The sequence below is a fragment of the Priapulus caudatus genome, unplaced genomic scaffold (genome assembly GCF_000485595.1).
Source record: "Priapulus caudatus unplaced genomic scaffold, Priapulus_caudatus-5.0.1 Scaffold274, whole genome shotgun sequence".
Lineage (NCBI taxonomy): Eukaryota > Metazoa > Priapulida > Priapulimorpha > Priapulimorphida > Priapulidae > Priapulus > Priapulus caudatus.
This window is the reverse complement of record NW_014577335.1, coordinates 253995-268879: the sequence shown is the minus strand read 5'-3', so window position 1 is coordinate 268879 and position 14885 is coordinate 253995. Positions and strand designations below refer to the sequence as shown.

At 40.6% G+C, this 14885-nt stretch overlaps 1 protein-coding gene across 1 annotated transcript in view; it reads right to left on the bottom strand.

Moving 5' to 3' along the window:
* The window catches only part of LOC106808415 (flotillin-1-like), a 19727-nt gene extending 6646 nt beyond the window's left edge, over positions 1-13081 (bottom strand). The window contains 8 exon segments of the mRNA XM_014811135.1: positions 481-694; positions 1737-1889; positions 2489-2584; positions 3059-3238; positions 3741-3824; positions 4479-4569; positions 5275-5350; positions 12931-13081. Coding sequence (XP_014666621.1) covers positions 481-694; positions 1737-1889; positions 2489-2584; positions 3059-3238; positions 3741-3824; positions 4479-4569; positions 5275-5350; positions 12931-12979 — 943 coding nt within the window. The 5' untranslated portion in view covers positions 12980-13081.
* Between the last annotated feature and the right edge of the window lie 1804 nt (positions 13082-14885).

Below are 14885 nucleotides of genomic sequence, written 5' to 3'. Positions count from 1 at the left end.
ACACACGCACCAACCCACACACGCACATACATGCACACGCGGACACACACACGCATGCGCCCACCCACACACGCACCAACCCACACACGCACATACATGCACACGCGGACACACACACGCATGCGCCCACCCACACACGCACCAACCCACACACGCACATACATGCACACGCGGACACACACACGCATGCGCCCACCCACACACGCACCAACCCACACACGCACATACATGCACACGCGGACACACACACGCAAGCACATACATGGACTCACAGACACGAGGACACACCGAATGCAACCCTCTCATGGTACAGAGATGAGACAAAAGTGAATTATATTAAACTTTTCTGCTATGTACCCACATACTATTCCTCCACATTTCCGCTACAGGTTCACATGGCCCATCGCGCAACGAAGGTTAACACGGGTCCACAACTCGCCCACACTCACGACGCGCACCGTCAAACGCAGCGACAACAACCGCGCCGCCGCGCGTGCGGGAGGTGGCGCTACCTGTTGGCCTCGGCGAGCCGCTCGAGGCGGTACTTCTCTGCGTCGGCGGGGCGCTGTATGCGTGCCTCGAGCTCGCGCTCCTTCCTCAGGATCTCCTGCTCCTGCAGCGCGATCTGCTGCGTGCGCTCGACGACGAGAATCTGCATCTGCTCCTCCTTGATGCGCTGCTTCGTCTTCGCCGCCTGCAACGCCGCCGCCGCCGCCGCCGCCGCCGACACACGAACACATGAACACGGTGTTTGTATTTTAATTCAATTTTATCATCTAATGTACTATTATAACATATTATATAAACGTGCAGGCGCACACATATGAATGAAAGCAAACGGATATATAATATATATATATACATATATATACATATATATATATATATCAGGAGTAAATAATCACACAGGATTTTGACACGTATTTTCCCTGGTTTTTATATATATATATCTTTCTGATATATATATATATATATATATATAATATTAGTTTCTTTTCATTCACTCCTAATAATATATAACACATTCAAAAAAAAAAGTTCATATAATACAGCATAACAAAATAAAATAAAATTACAGATACTATCGCAAATAGTGTTCGTCTAGAAAATACACAATACCTCCTCCAACCACCACGTTCCCTAGTGTGAAATCTAGGTTTAGCAACGCATGGGCCGTGGGGGATTTGTTTTGATAACGAAACTGTGATAATTAACAGCAGCATACAAAGTATAGAGTCTGAAGAATTGCATTCTGGCCATGTCTTTACTGACTGTGAACAGCCATTGACCACACATAATGCTACCATTGCAGTATGTAACTCAGTTACTATGACAGAACTCCTGACGCTTTACCTCCGATAAGGCTGGCATGATGAAATTTGCATTGCAAAAGCTAGTATACAGATTCAAATGTCTCGAGTTTTAACTATCTATATAAGCAATGGCTGATATGCATGATGCACAGTGCTGGCACCTGGTGATGGACATGCTCAACTCAAAGTGGGATCTAGCTTTGTCATTGTCAGTCAGATTATAACCAACGCCGTCGTCATGCACTAACAAACATTTTACTATGACACAGGACGTAATCAGAAAACAGTGCAGAACAAACTTAAGAATGCAATGATGCAATACTTTGTGAATATTGCGTTTTCGGAATGCGTGTCATACAGTATGACGACGGGCATGATTCATAACAATGATATGTAATCGGTCAGAATGCTAGTTCGACCCACCTGTAGATCGTAAGCGAGTTCCGACTGGGCCTTCTTTGTGTTGACTTCCATGTCGTAGGTCGCCTTCTTCAGCTCAAAGTCACGCTGCGCGTTTGCAATCTCCGTGTCATTGATGTACCTTGCTTGCATCTGCTGCTCCTGAGCTAATGACTCCTACAGCAGACAAGAAACATGTACGTATGTGTACGAATACGAATATGTACGTACATGTGTGCGCATGTGTGCGTGCGTGCGTGCGTGCGTGTGTGTGTGTGTGTGTGCGTGTGCATGTGCGCGCATGCGTGTGTGTGTGCGTTTGTGTGTGTGGTGCGTGCGTGCTTATGTGTGCATATGTGTGTGCGTGCATGCATGTCAATTCGGCTTTGTAAGAGAAAGTGATTGTTCCAATACAGACGCTTCTATAGACGTTTGCAGTGTGACCTGGTCAACTTGAGATTTATTAAACTGGAGAAAAGCTCGGCAAGTTGTGACCGCGCGACAGAAGCTCCGAGTGAAAAGCTCCACAGACTACCATCACTTGCGTTCCATTAGTGAGGCTCTACACAACTGCAGCCATTAAACACTGTTCACCCACCAATTACCATTTACAATATACTCGCTAATATGTTCATTGCCAAATAAAATAATCAAACACATCTGAATAGTACGAGGCACGAACACACAGTGTCTGGGTGGGAGATTCCAATACCTGCGACCTACGGGTTGTATACAAACCCATCAACCATCCATCTATGTCATACTCAAAAACGAACCCTGATCCCGGATTCCTTTTTTGCATTTGCTTCTCCGATTCTTGCATCACGGTGCACCTCTGCAGTCCTGGCCATGCCTAGAGCTTTCAGGTATCCCTGTACACATTAACACACCTGTTAAGCAATGCCACTAATGCCATTCAGAACTTCGCTATCCAGTTTGAGCATGGCTCGTACACCCTCCTTTGGATCTGAAACTTATACGATAATACTTTCGACCACAGAAACTTCGAGACAACACAGAATTCTTTTGAGGAATATTCCCACAACTCTGGAATAATAATAGAATTTACCTGGAATAGAATTAAATGAAAGATTAAAGAGTATTTCCATTGTCATCATACATCTTTCTCACAAATCGCATAGATAGACACAGCGCATGACTACGGTGCCAGACTAGCTGGCCACGGCATCTTCACGGTTATATGCTGACAACAGCTTCAGGTTTTGTAACAACAGAAATACATGAAGAGATATCGCTTTAATGCGAACCATCCTAATTTGCCTTGTACACATAAATGACCCCTCATCACGCTGTTGTTACCGTCGCTAATTGCAGTAATTACGTGCCTCGTCATCGTGAATATCCTTGAGTGTGTAGCTAACGACGGATATGCCCATGTTGATGAGGTCGGAGGAGGCTACCTCAAACACTTGCTGCGAGAACTTCTTTCTGTCACGATAAATCTCCTCGACAGTCATGTGAGCCATGATGGCGCGCTGATGGCCCTCCAGTGTTTGCATCGCCACCTACGGGCAACATACAGAAACCACGTCTTATAATGTTACGCCTGTATCGACAACTGTTCTTCCAGTGTTTGCATTGCCACCTACGGTTGCCATCCAGAAACTGCACCCTATAACATTACTCCTGTAAAGCCCACTGTTCTTCCAGTGTTGCACCTACATGTGACATAGCAGCTGCATCTTTTTCCCTTATCTTTCATTTTATCATTGTCTGTCTGACCCACCCTTTTCTCTAGAAATGCAAGTACAGTTGCCACATTATCTGGCTACTCTATTGAGCTCTGCATGAGGCAACAACAATGACCGTTAGTATTTTGCTTCTCGAAATTTAACATGTGAAATACAAACCACACAGTTATTACACGTGCAATGAGTGCAGAATATTATATTAGCTAGCACATAAACATAACGAGGAAGTGCCAGTATTATTTAAAACAGCTCCACACAATGGAAGGACGAGGTGGAATTTTTGATCATGGTGCCGTATATGTCTGTGCTTTCTTACATTTTGAACCTCCCTGTCAGACTTTCCCAGGAACTGCTGGCATGCAGCCTCCAGCATTTCTCTGTTCTGACCTTGAATTTTCACCTAGATAGCAACAGAAATAATCTCAGTCATTGTTGTTCTATAAGCATTCTATAATTCTAAATACAGAGCGATGATGGCAACCATGACAGCTGTTTTAAATTCGCTACATAAAATTCTAGTTTAAATTATTTACTACTATTTACCTACAAGCAGTAAATTCAGCCCAACCGAAATCATTAATAATAGGGAAACTACTACAACCCTTTAAAGTGATTACGTCACCGTCAATAGTAAAAGTAAAAGTAAAAGTAGGGTTCAACCCCCTAAATCGCTGGTTCAACGTCCCATATAATCAGTCCACTTTGCCTATTCAAAATTTAGCCTATCTTGCCTTTATATCAACAATATTTACCAATTTCCTGACTAGTTTTTACTTAGCGACTACTAAGAAGTAAATTATGTTCCAGCAATTCCTGTTAAACAAGTAGGACTCCACTGATATAGTGATAGCAATGAAACACTGAAATACTACGAGAATGCCTAATACACACAAAACTAATACTTTTATTAATAATGGAATAAATAGAACAAAATTAAGGGCCTGTTCAAACTTGTAAGGGTCTGTTCAATTTGTCTAAGGGCATGTTCACATTTTGGCTAATTTCATGCCCTGCATGTCATTATATATTATATTTCAATGTAGTTTTTACTCACTTGTGCCACCCCAGTGACCGAGATAGCAACACCCAATCTTGTGTAGACGGTAGGACTTGCAATGGTCAGCGTTATAGTGTTCAGTGATAACCTGTGACCAAACAAGCCTTGATATTAAACAGGCCTTATGGAATCAAACCCTCTTATAATCTAGATAAATTTCAAGACTCTCGTACAGTTTACACGCTGCATTGAGATTGTAATATTTTGTGAACATGGGTCTACACTACAAACGCAAGTAATCAAACATTCTAAATTTTCAAGTTTCATAAAGTATGCCATTTATTACAGGCAGCAAAGATCAATTCAAAACATGGGACAATTACATGGGAGGACTCTTTTCAAATAATGTATGATCTAATTAAACTATTTCTTCTGACTTAAACAGTTTCTATAGATACTTTAATTATGGCAAAAAAAAATTAGAGACAGTTGGCTAGCAAATGGATTTATATTAAGCTATGGGTGATGACATAACTGAAAGCAATTTGACATTAGTGTCTTGATTACATACATTCTCTGGCCTTAATATATTATTACGAACATTACTGCTCTCCATTTAGCTTGCATAATAATTAAACAATTTTATCATTATTAAGGAGTATGATATAATTAAGACATTAATTAGATGTTATTACATATATGTGACATAAGAAAATTGATGCAAAGAATTCACATTCCTTGAAAAAATTACAACGGAAGCCAGATTTTATCATTGATTATAATGTAAGTTTGCAAAGTATCTGTATTTGCAATAATATATTGGCTAGCTAAACTATTGCAACTGCCAACGAACCTGTCGCACTGCTGGAAACATGGCCAAACGAACTGTCTTCCACCAACAATGATGTTTGGCTTGCTATAACATAAACCTGCAATAACAAAAATATATCAAATATAGGTGGGGGCGGACATCCGAGAACTTTTGACTATTTGACCGGATGTAGATTCGAGCCGATGAAAACAAACCGTAGTAACGCACTGCTCAATGCACGCAGCGCATAGTGCCAAGGAATTATGTGGTGTTTGGATACCGCAATCACAGTCTTTCAAGTGACAAAAAACGATCATTCTTTGAGCTGCCGTAGCCCGAGAGGAGAGACAGATGGCTAACAGCAATTAGTCAGGAGAACGAAGAGGGCGTAGCAATGGTGGGAAACAGTGGGAAACGGGCGAGTAGTCTCGCTGAAAAGCAGTTTTTGGCACACTTCCTGTGAAGTCACATAACGTTTCTCGGTCGAAATGAACAAAGAAGACCTTTAAGAACACCCCTGCCGAGTTTAAAGGGGCTACCCCCACATTTACGGAAATGACATAGGTCTCAATCTGGACATCATCTCTATTCTTGAACAGCAGCGGCTCCCATTCGGGCGGTGTCTATATTAATTCAAGCCGGTACGGGAGATTACGGTACGCATATATTTGCTAATATATTGACTAATCGTGCGTCAATAAACTCAATATTCACAGAGAGTATAGCTAAGACATGTGTCTATAGGTATCTAGAATATTAAAAATTTAATCATCTGAAATTTGCTTCCGCGCGCACAACTAATTGTGCAGGACTAGCATGACTAATCGTGCCGCTTCGTGCGTCAATAAACTCAATATTCACAGCTAGTAGTAGTATGAATTCAAGCCGGTACGGGAGATCTTTTGCATAATACATTCTAGATACCTATAGACACATGTCTTAGCTATACTCTCTGTGAATATTGAGTTTATTGACGCACGATTGGTCAATATATTAGCAAATATATGCGTACAGTCATCTCCCATACCGGCTTGAATATAGACGCTCCCAGCCGATTCGCGCTTTGTTTTCATCGGCGCGGCTCACCGGACGTATTGCTAAGGGGAAGTGACGTCACTCCGCCCCCACCTATTGGACCATATATATACAGTGCAATATATACTTAGATCTATCATTAATAGGAGCACAATATAATGCATCATCATACAGTAATGCATGTATACAGGGCCGTAGGCTGAGCAAATTCCTAGGGGGGGGGGCAAAATTTTATGACTCAAATGTGTAATGATGAGCGACAGGCGCAGCTCTTCTTCGACATCCATAGTCTGGTAGGGGTGGGTCTGAGACGAGGCTTTCACGAAAAAATCACGTTCTAGGGTTATTTACGATTATTAGCTAAGCTTATTTTTTCTTTTTTTCTCCAAAAACTAGGGGGGCAGCTGCCCCCTTGCCCCCCACAGGCTACGGCCTTGATATAGATTACTATCATCCAGTATTGGTTTGTCCAATTACTTTTGATGAATGTGCATAGGTAGCACCACCTGATGATTCTCAAGACAGACTGCTTCCTTATGGGTACTAGTTGGCACTAACATGCAACGAAAATATGCTACAGGCAGTCTTAGATGAGGAACAACTCAAATCTAATCAATCTATATCTTACATAAAAACTCAAATATTAAAACATCATGGCTTGTCTCTTTGCAATTCAAGTGAATATATTTTATGGCATTTCTGGCCATGAATGTGGTGCCGATGTCAAATTTTTCTTGCAACAACCAAACCTAATAACACCAAATTAATAACAGAATTACAATAACCAGATGGAAATCATGTTGAAGGTTTTCATTTTCCACCGAGCAGTTTCATGTTCATGCCCAGCAGTGAGAAATGAAGCTTGAAAGTGGACTATGAGCTCACAGTGCTCAGACAGACGTGAAATGTGTTCGTAGTATTTCAATTTGCCGATTGAAATTGGCCGTGCCTATCCCATTTATAAAAACAAAACAGTGCTATTTTCAGCTATATAACGTCTAAAGGCAAGAGCAGGCTTGCCTGTAAACCTGTTATGGCAGTCTAGCAAATTAAACAGGATGCCCGAAAATGTCTGGATTACAGTAGACGATGATAGGAGAGAGAGTTTACTACATTACTAATGAGCTGATCACCTGCTGCCCAAGCTACATGCTGCAGTTAGGGAGACAATGACACCGTTTCAGCCTCCCATACCAAGGTTACGACTTTAGCAGAGACAAATAAGCACAATGGAACATAACATAACTGTAAGTTTTACCTAAATAACATGAAACATTTGGTAGGGAAAGGCGGAAGCAGACTGTGCCTACTTACCAAGACCAGCACTTTCTTGTTAGTAAACAGGCACTGCATTCATGGTTAGGCCAAACAAAAAAATACCTTTGGTTCGGGTCACATGGATTGTGAAAATTAGGGTAGGTAGGTAGGTATAACATTTTTTTTTCTTTTTTTTTCTGCAAAAACATGGGTAGGCAGGAATAATTTTTTTTTTCACAAGTTCAATATAGGGTATACAGCTTGAAATGCAGGAGCCACGAGATGCAAACGACTTGCAGTTGCATGTACCATTGCTGTAAGTCATGACATTGTTTTTGTGACAGCAAAAGAAGACAGAGGACAAAAATTGTAAACTCCACAAGGAATGGAAAGGGTAGCCCAGTCCCAAGTCTGGGAAAAATAAGGGCTACCATTGTACAAAGTCTTTCTTCAGGACAGAAGATTCAGGAATGCCAATTTGGATCCCACAACCTGATATGGTGTCATCTGGAATCAGAGATTGGGAAGGAGAGGACGAGACTCGTTTGTCAAGACTTGCCAAACCAAAAACACTAGATCCCAAAAATTGTGGACTGGCAGATCCAGAAGAGCAGGAAGAATAAAATACATGAACACAGACAAAATTACAAATCTGAAAATACTCTGTGGATATTGTGTATTCTCTTGATGGACATCCATACATAGTACTACATGGACATTTTCAAATGAGTAAACTTTCTTTCTGTAGGGCATCTCATTTCAATACATTTTTATTAGGGGTGTAACGATGCATCGAACTATCGATAACTATAGATATTTTTTGTCTCGATGGCAATGCATCGATAGTAAAGTGAAACACGATATTTATCGCCGATAGTATACTAAACAATCGATATTTTTCGATTGTTGCAAAATTTGAACACCTGGATAGTAGTGTTAGGAATCACTCCATAAACGGAGCTCGATTAATCATCCCTTTGAACGAGCGAGTAACCGAAGTGTAAACGGCTCTGCGGCCGCGTATAGCACGATAGCATGCGTATATTATATAGTACGCGATCGATCGCGTACATCAAAGCCGGCCGCCACGCCATACGACCTTCAGGCTCTGTTTATGAAGTAGCCGGCCCAGGTTCTATACGACTGTTTCACGTTGTTAAAAATATTTTGGAACTCTCTTTAGGTAAATAAAATGACAAGAGTCGAATATTTGAATATGTATGATCGGCAGGCGGTATCTTTAAATTTTATTTTTTCTTGAAACCCTCTAAAAGTGACAGCAGTCGCACATTTTTCACTCCGAAATGTGAAGTCGGGCGGGTGACCCGAACCAAAGGTAATTTTTTGGTCGGCCTTAGTAGTATATATGACCAGGAGTAAATAATCACAGATTTGTGATGATTTACTCTTGATATGATATTAGCTGATAGATGTCAGAGCTTTCATCGCCCATTTATTGATTGACCTTGATTAAGTAGCTCTGGTACTTGCCCCTGTAACAACATTTCTTATAGAGCATCAGTGTTATGAATCTAGTAACAACTAATCAGAGACACTAATATTGGCTTTTGGTGATGCACCCATTTCAGGTGTAAGTTATTCATTTACTAGGTCTTATTTTAAACTGCCAAATACTATAAAACTGGAACTGGAAATTATCATACATGTATAACTGTATAAACAGTGCCAGGTGGTGAAGCTTTTCACTAATTACAAGTGATTAGTCATCTAACATCACTGCTAATAAACTATGGGAAACCTAATTTATTCCACTAAGAATTCCAAGCATCAAGATATAAATGTGAATCAATACTCACTTGCTATGGTATGGGATGACATTACACTTGTTGTGTGGCTATAATATTCTAGACTTCAGGATCCGAAATTGTTTGACTTTGCATTATAAAAGCATGCAATAAATGAAGTTTAGCACATGTGACGAGATGTGCTTGCATGCATGATAAACAGCTATGGTTCTCCGCTGGTTATAATTCGAAATCGCGACAAAAACATTAGATTAAAAGGGTATTTTACTTAAACCGACTATCTCACGAATAAATCGGAAAATTGCACAAGTGTAAACAGTGTAAAAATTGGGTTTCACGTGTTAGCGGACTTTTACTGCTTACTCCAGCACAACAATCACCACAAATATGTGCTGTTATATGCTATAAGTATAAAACAACAGATTAACAGCAAATGTGCGCCCGCCATCTTCAGAATGGCAATAATGGAATGTTCAAACAGTGCCACAAAACACTCCGAACTATTAAACTTCGCTGAATACGACTTGTCCCAGAGCTTCATTTCGACGACTCATTTGGGTATGCGATAATTGACCCTTCGAGATATTGAACTAGCCTCTGAGGAAGCGTGGGCGCAGCCTCGTGAATACAAAACATCGTCAGTTAAATAAGCATGCGAGTGATAATAAAACTTAGATCCCACCAAACGTAACATCAGCAGAACATAATAGCTGAAATATAAGTGCCTTATGTGCTACTGACAACCCATTTCTTCAATGTACACCGATAGGTCATTACTAGGTTCCTATTTGAACTGCGCCAACACTAATGCTAATAAACCAGCTGAAACTAGGAAAATTATCATAACATGTAAATATACACACTGTATAAAGCATGCATCAGGTTGCCTGCAAAGGACTATTTCATTCTACTTTACGACAGTGACTTAGTACCCACTATCTTTAGTCATTGCTAATGAACTGTATCTTGAATATCACCGTTAAATATTTATTTCCACTACCATTCCAAGCATGCTAAGATCATATTAGAAATCGTATGTAATCAGTCACTTCCACATTGCTATTGTTGGGGGCATGATGATCACTACATGCTCACTTGTGTTGTTGCTATAACAATATTTCTTTGAGGCATTCAGAATCTCGAAAATTGTCTTGACTTCCATTGAAAAAGGACATGGCAATAAAATGAATTTCTCGACCATGTGACCTGGTGCCTCTGCATCGATGAATGAAACAGCAATGCGGTATCCTCCGCTGGTTATAATTCGAAATCAGCACAAAACATTGAGATTAGGAACAAGTGTATTTAGACTTCGAAACGCAGCTCATCTCCAGGAATAAATTCGCGAAAATCCAGCACACTGTAAACAGTGATACAAATTGGGTGTGTTCTTCTCGTGCAGGCATAATAATACAATTCCCCCCGAACCAAGCCCGGGGTATCCACCATTTGACGATGTAGCGACCTAATTACCTAGCTTAACACAGCACCCAACAATTCCAGCACAAATTTTCGCTGGCTATAGTGCTAACTGGTAACTATAAAAACAACAGATTACAGCAATATGCGACTCCCGCGCATGTCTGCCAGATTCTCCCCCAATTCAGAATGGCACTAAATTGATATGTTCAGTAACAAGTGTCTAACAAACACGAGATGCCCATGAGGATACTACAGTATCATGCAGAGATTTATATAGACTTGCTAGTGGATAGAGAGCATGGTAGATTTCGGATTCCTAGTGTAGGGCGTATCGACATCGGTTGTTTATGCCTGACTTAACCATGCTCTCTATCTCTTGAGCCGCGTCTCAGTTCACGTTGTTGTGCAGCAGCCACAGGGCGGGCGTGCGCGGTGTACTTGTTCGGGTGCGCTGTGCAGATGAGCGATTTTGATCGCGGCGATGTACGGTAATTAATACTCATAACATAGGCAATAATCATGATTCAGAAATCCAAAGAAGTAGTAGCAAGACTCATATAAAGACTTGTGGAGTACCTACAACTACATTCATTTGGGCAAGTGGTCGAGTTATATTTTGTCAGACTTTAACGATTTTAATATTGTGCTCTGGGGGGTTCGATGACGAGAATCCTATGGTGCGCTGTGAGTGCATACATGCTTTCATCAGTAGATCATAATCACTTCTGTATTCAGTATCTTAGGGGGTCCAGCAAGTCGGCCGCAGGCCTCTCGGCCCCAAACCATAACACTATACATAGGACAGAGACTCGCACACGAAACTCCGACGGCATCATAAGGCATTAAATAATGTCTCGGCAGGTACGTGGCCCTTTGCTATTTTAACGTTAAATTGTCTCACTTTTTATGATTCTACAGCTTCTCTGTACTTCCACTCCTCGATTTATTATATGTCGCTATCACTGAGCATGTACTTCGTGTCAGCGAGTAATTGTTTAAAATTGATAAGATAAAACTCAAAAAACGCCGCCATTTTCCATATGATATCCCATAATACGTAGCAAGTTCGTGAATTTTCCGCGAACAAGAAGAGACATAAGAACATCCAGAATGGCGTTTTGCAACGTTCAAATAGTATAGCTGTTTCGAAATTTCTCTATTTTAACTTGTATTTCGAGGTAATAGTAATTAAGAAGTGTAGCGATAGTTGCAACATGTTGTACAGGTGAGGTCAAATTTGGTAATACAATGATTGTTTTATTTACGAAATTTTACGAATTCGGAGTTTGTTTTCAAGCTACCAGGCATTTCGTATGGAAGGTGTCAGGCTCCTCCGCCGTGTAACAGTCGGAGAGCCTGGTTGGTTTATATCAGTCATCAGTATCACTGTATCAGTATCAGTAGATACATAATGTAACTCAAACCCAGGATAGGGTTACAACGCGTCGCTATGGTTTTCTGTGGGAAATTCAGGGAACCTCCTAGTGAATCACTCAGCGGCGGTTGCTGTGTGGCGTTTTCAGAGACTAGAACTTCCAAACTGGGTTTTCTCAACACGAACCTTCTCTCTCCTATCTGGCAATTACTTGTATCACAAACTCTGTTAAAACTAATACATCCCTGTTACCAAAAATCGAAGTGACGGAGCGCGAATATTATGAGCCACCATTTCTGTGACCTGTACGTTACGTCGTTGAGAGCGCAATTCACCGACATCGAGGGCGACTGCTTTTGCGATCGCTAATGCGCATGGCGATGCTGTACGTCACAGGGTCAACAGACATGTACGCGCTCGGCAATATCGCCGCTCGGTCACTATCAATTTTTGTAACAGCGTTATTATTTTAATCACAGAGTAATTGCTGATACCATAGTAAGTCCAAAGATAGCGAGAAAGGTTCGTGTGAGAATACACCCAGTTTGGAATTCTTCTCGAAAAGCACAAGCAAACCGCCCTGAGTGATTCACTCATGGCCCGAGGTTCCCTAAATTTGCCTCCACAGAAAACCATTAGCGCGCGTTGTAAACGCCTATCCTGTGTTTGGGAGTTATTGACATATCTGTATCTACAATATCCAGTATCAGTATCAGTATCAGTATCACTATCACTCAGTACAGTAGTCAGTACCTTGTAACTTGTTGTAATCATTGTGTAAACATTCGTTGCCGTGCGTTATCTGGTGAACAAACACATTTGTAGAAGCATAAGCATACTAACCTGATATTACCAAGGCTTCGTTTGGACCACACGTTTCAAAACCAGACATGATTTGTGTTTGATAACGTAAACCAAGTAAATAAGTTGAGAGTCGAAAACAAAATCTAGAAAATATTTATCGTACGATGCTAATATCGGATGCTCTCGATCCAGCTGCACCGCCATCTATACACAGGATATGAAACGAACACGTGGGAGCGCGTAGGAGCAAGATCAAGAGTACGCGGTAGATGTAACAGGGCCATCCATAGTGGCCTCCCAAAAAGTGCCACTCCAGAAATATGTAGCCGGAATGTGGGGGTATTGCGAGTACTCCCCAGAAAAATTTTTAAAATGTAAGCCTGAAAATGCATTTCTGCATTTTCACGGCTATGTTTGAACGCAACCAATTACTGATCATAATTTAACAAAGTCAATTTGTAAATTCAAACGAGGAAGTACCGCCTAAAGTCTGACTGTTTGACTAATAGTAGGCTAAAATTTATATGTTTGTGAGTATGATAACTAATAAACACATTATTAAGCAATTGTATATACTATCAGTACATAATATGAAACATAAGCCTATTTCAATCTGCTTATACTCTACTATGTTACACTCTGTAATGTTTTGCATTTTGAATTTGAATGGGCACATTGCTATTAATACCAAAGTTCCAAATCTTTCACGGCACTGATATAACACCTCTAATTGATCAGTTTTATGACTAATACCCACGACATTCCAGTCAGATAACTTTCATTTTATTTTTAATTATTCGAAAATTATATCTTTTCTGCTGGACTGGCAACTGTTACAATTCTGAACATTACATCCTGTTCATCTACCTGTCTAACATGTCTCGGTGACAATTGCATTGTCGAGCCTTAACTGGGCGTGACATGCGGGGCGGGGGGGGACACTCCATAGTGACTATTGCATGTACTAGGTATGTGCCACGCGAGAGACCCCATTTTTCAACCCTAACCTAAACTTCCGTTCCAGCTGCATCGCATTTTAAGAATATCTCGTGTCCAAGTAGCATTAAGGTAGTTACCATGGCAGGTCTTACATTTGTGCCGTTCCGAGACCCTAGTTTTTGAATATTTCCGTTCCAGTGCATCGTACTAGAATACGTTGAAGCGCCGTCAAGGCAGTGCATGCAACGTGTGTGTGTTGTATGTCGTGCGTGCGTGCGTGCGTGCGTGGCGTGCGTGTGTTGTCTGTGGTGTGTGTGTCCGTGTGTGTGATGTGTGTGTGTGTGTGTGTTGTGTGATGTGTGTTGTGTGTGTGTTGTGGCGTGCGTTGCGTGGTACGTGCTTCATCTCTCTCCGGGTCATGTTTTTTGCTCCTCTACATTATACAACAATTATGGTTCAAGTGCTTACAGATAGATTTTAAAGAAAATCACTTGTTCGCCCACAGTTGTTTCGACGACTATCTATGCTATCTCTATTCATCTATCTAGCTATCTATCTATCTATCTATCTCATCTATCTATACTATCTATACTATCTACTACTCTATCTATCTATTACCATTATCTATCTATCTATCATCTATTCTATCTATCTATCTATCTATCTATATCATCTACTATCTATCTATCATCTATCATCTACTACTATCTATACTACATCTATCTATCTATCTATCTATCTATCTATCTATCTATCTATCTATCTTCATCATATCTTCTATCTATCTATCTATCTATCTATGCTATTTATTATCTATCTATCTATCTATCTATCTCATTATCTATTCTTATCTATCTATCTATCTATGCTATCTATCTATCTATCTATTTCTCATCTATCTATCTATCTAATCTATCTACTCTACTCTATCTATCATCTAATCTATCTACTCTAATCTATCTAATCTATCTATCTTCTTTATCTATCTATATCTAGTCATATCTATCTATCTATTAGCATGCTATCTATCTATCTATTCTATCTATCTATCTATC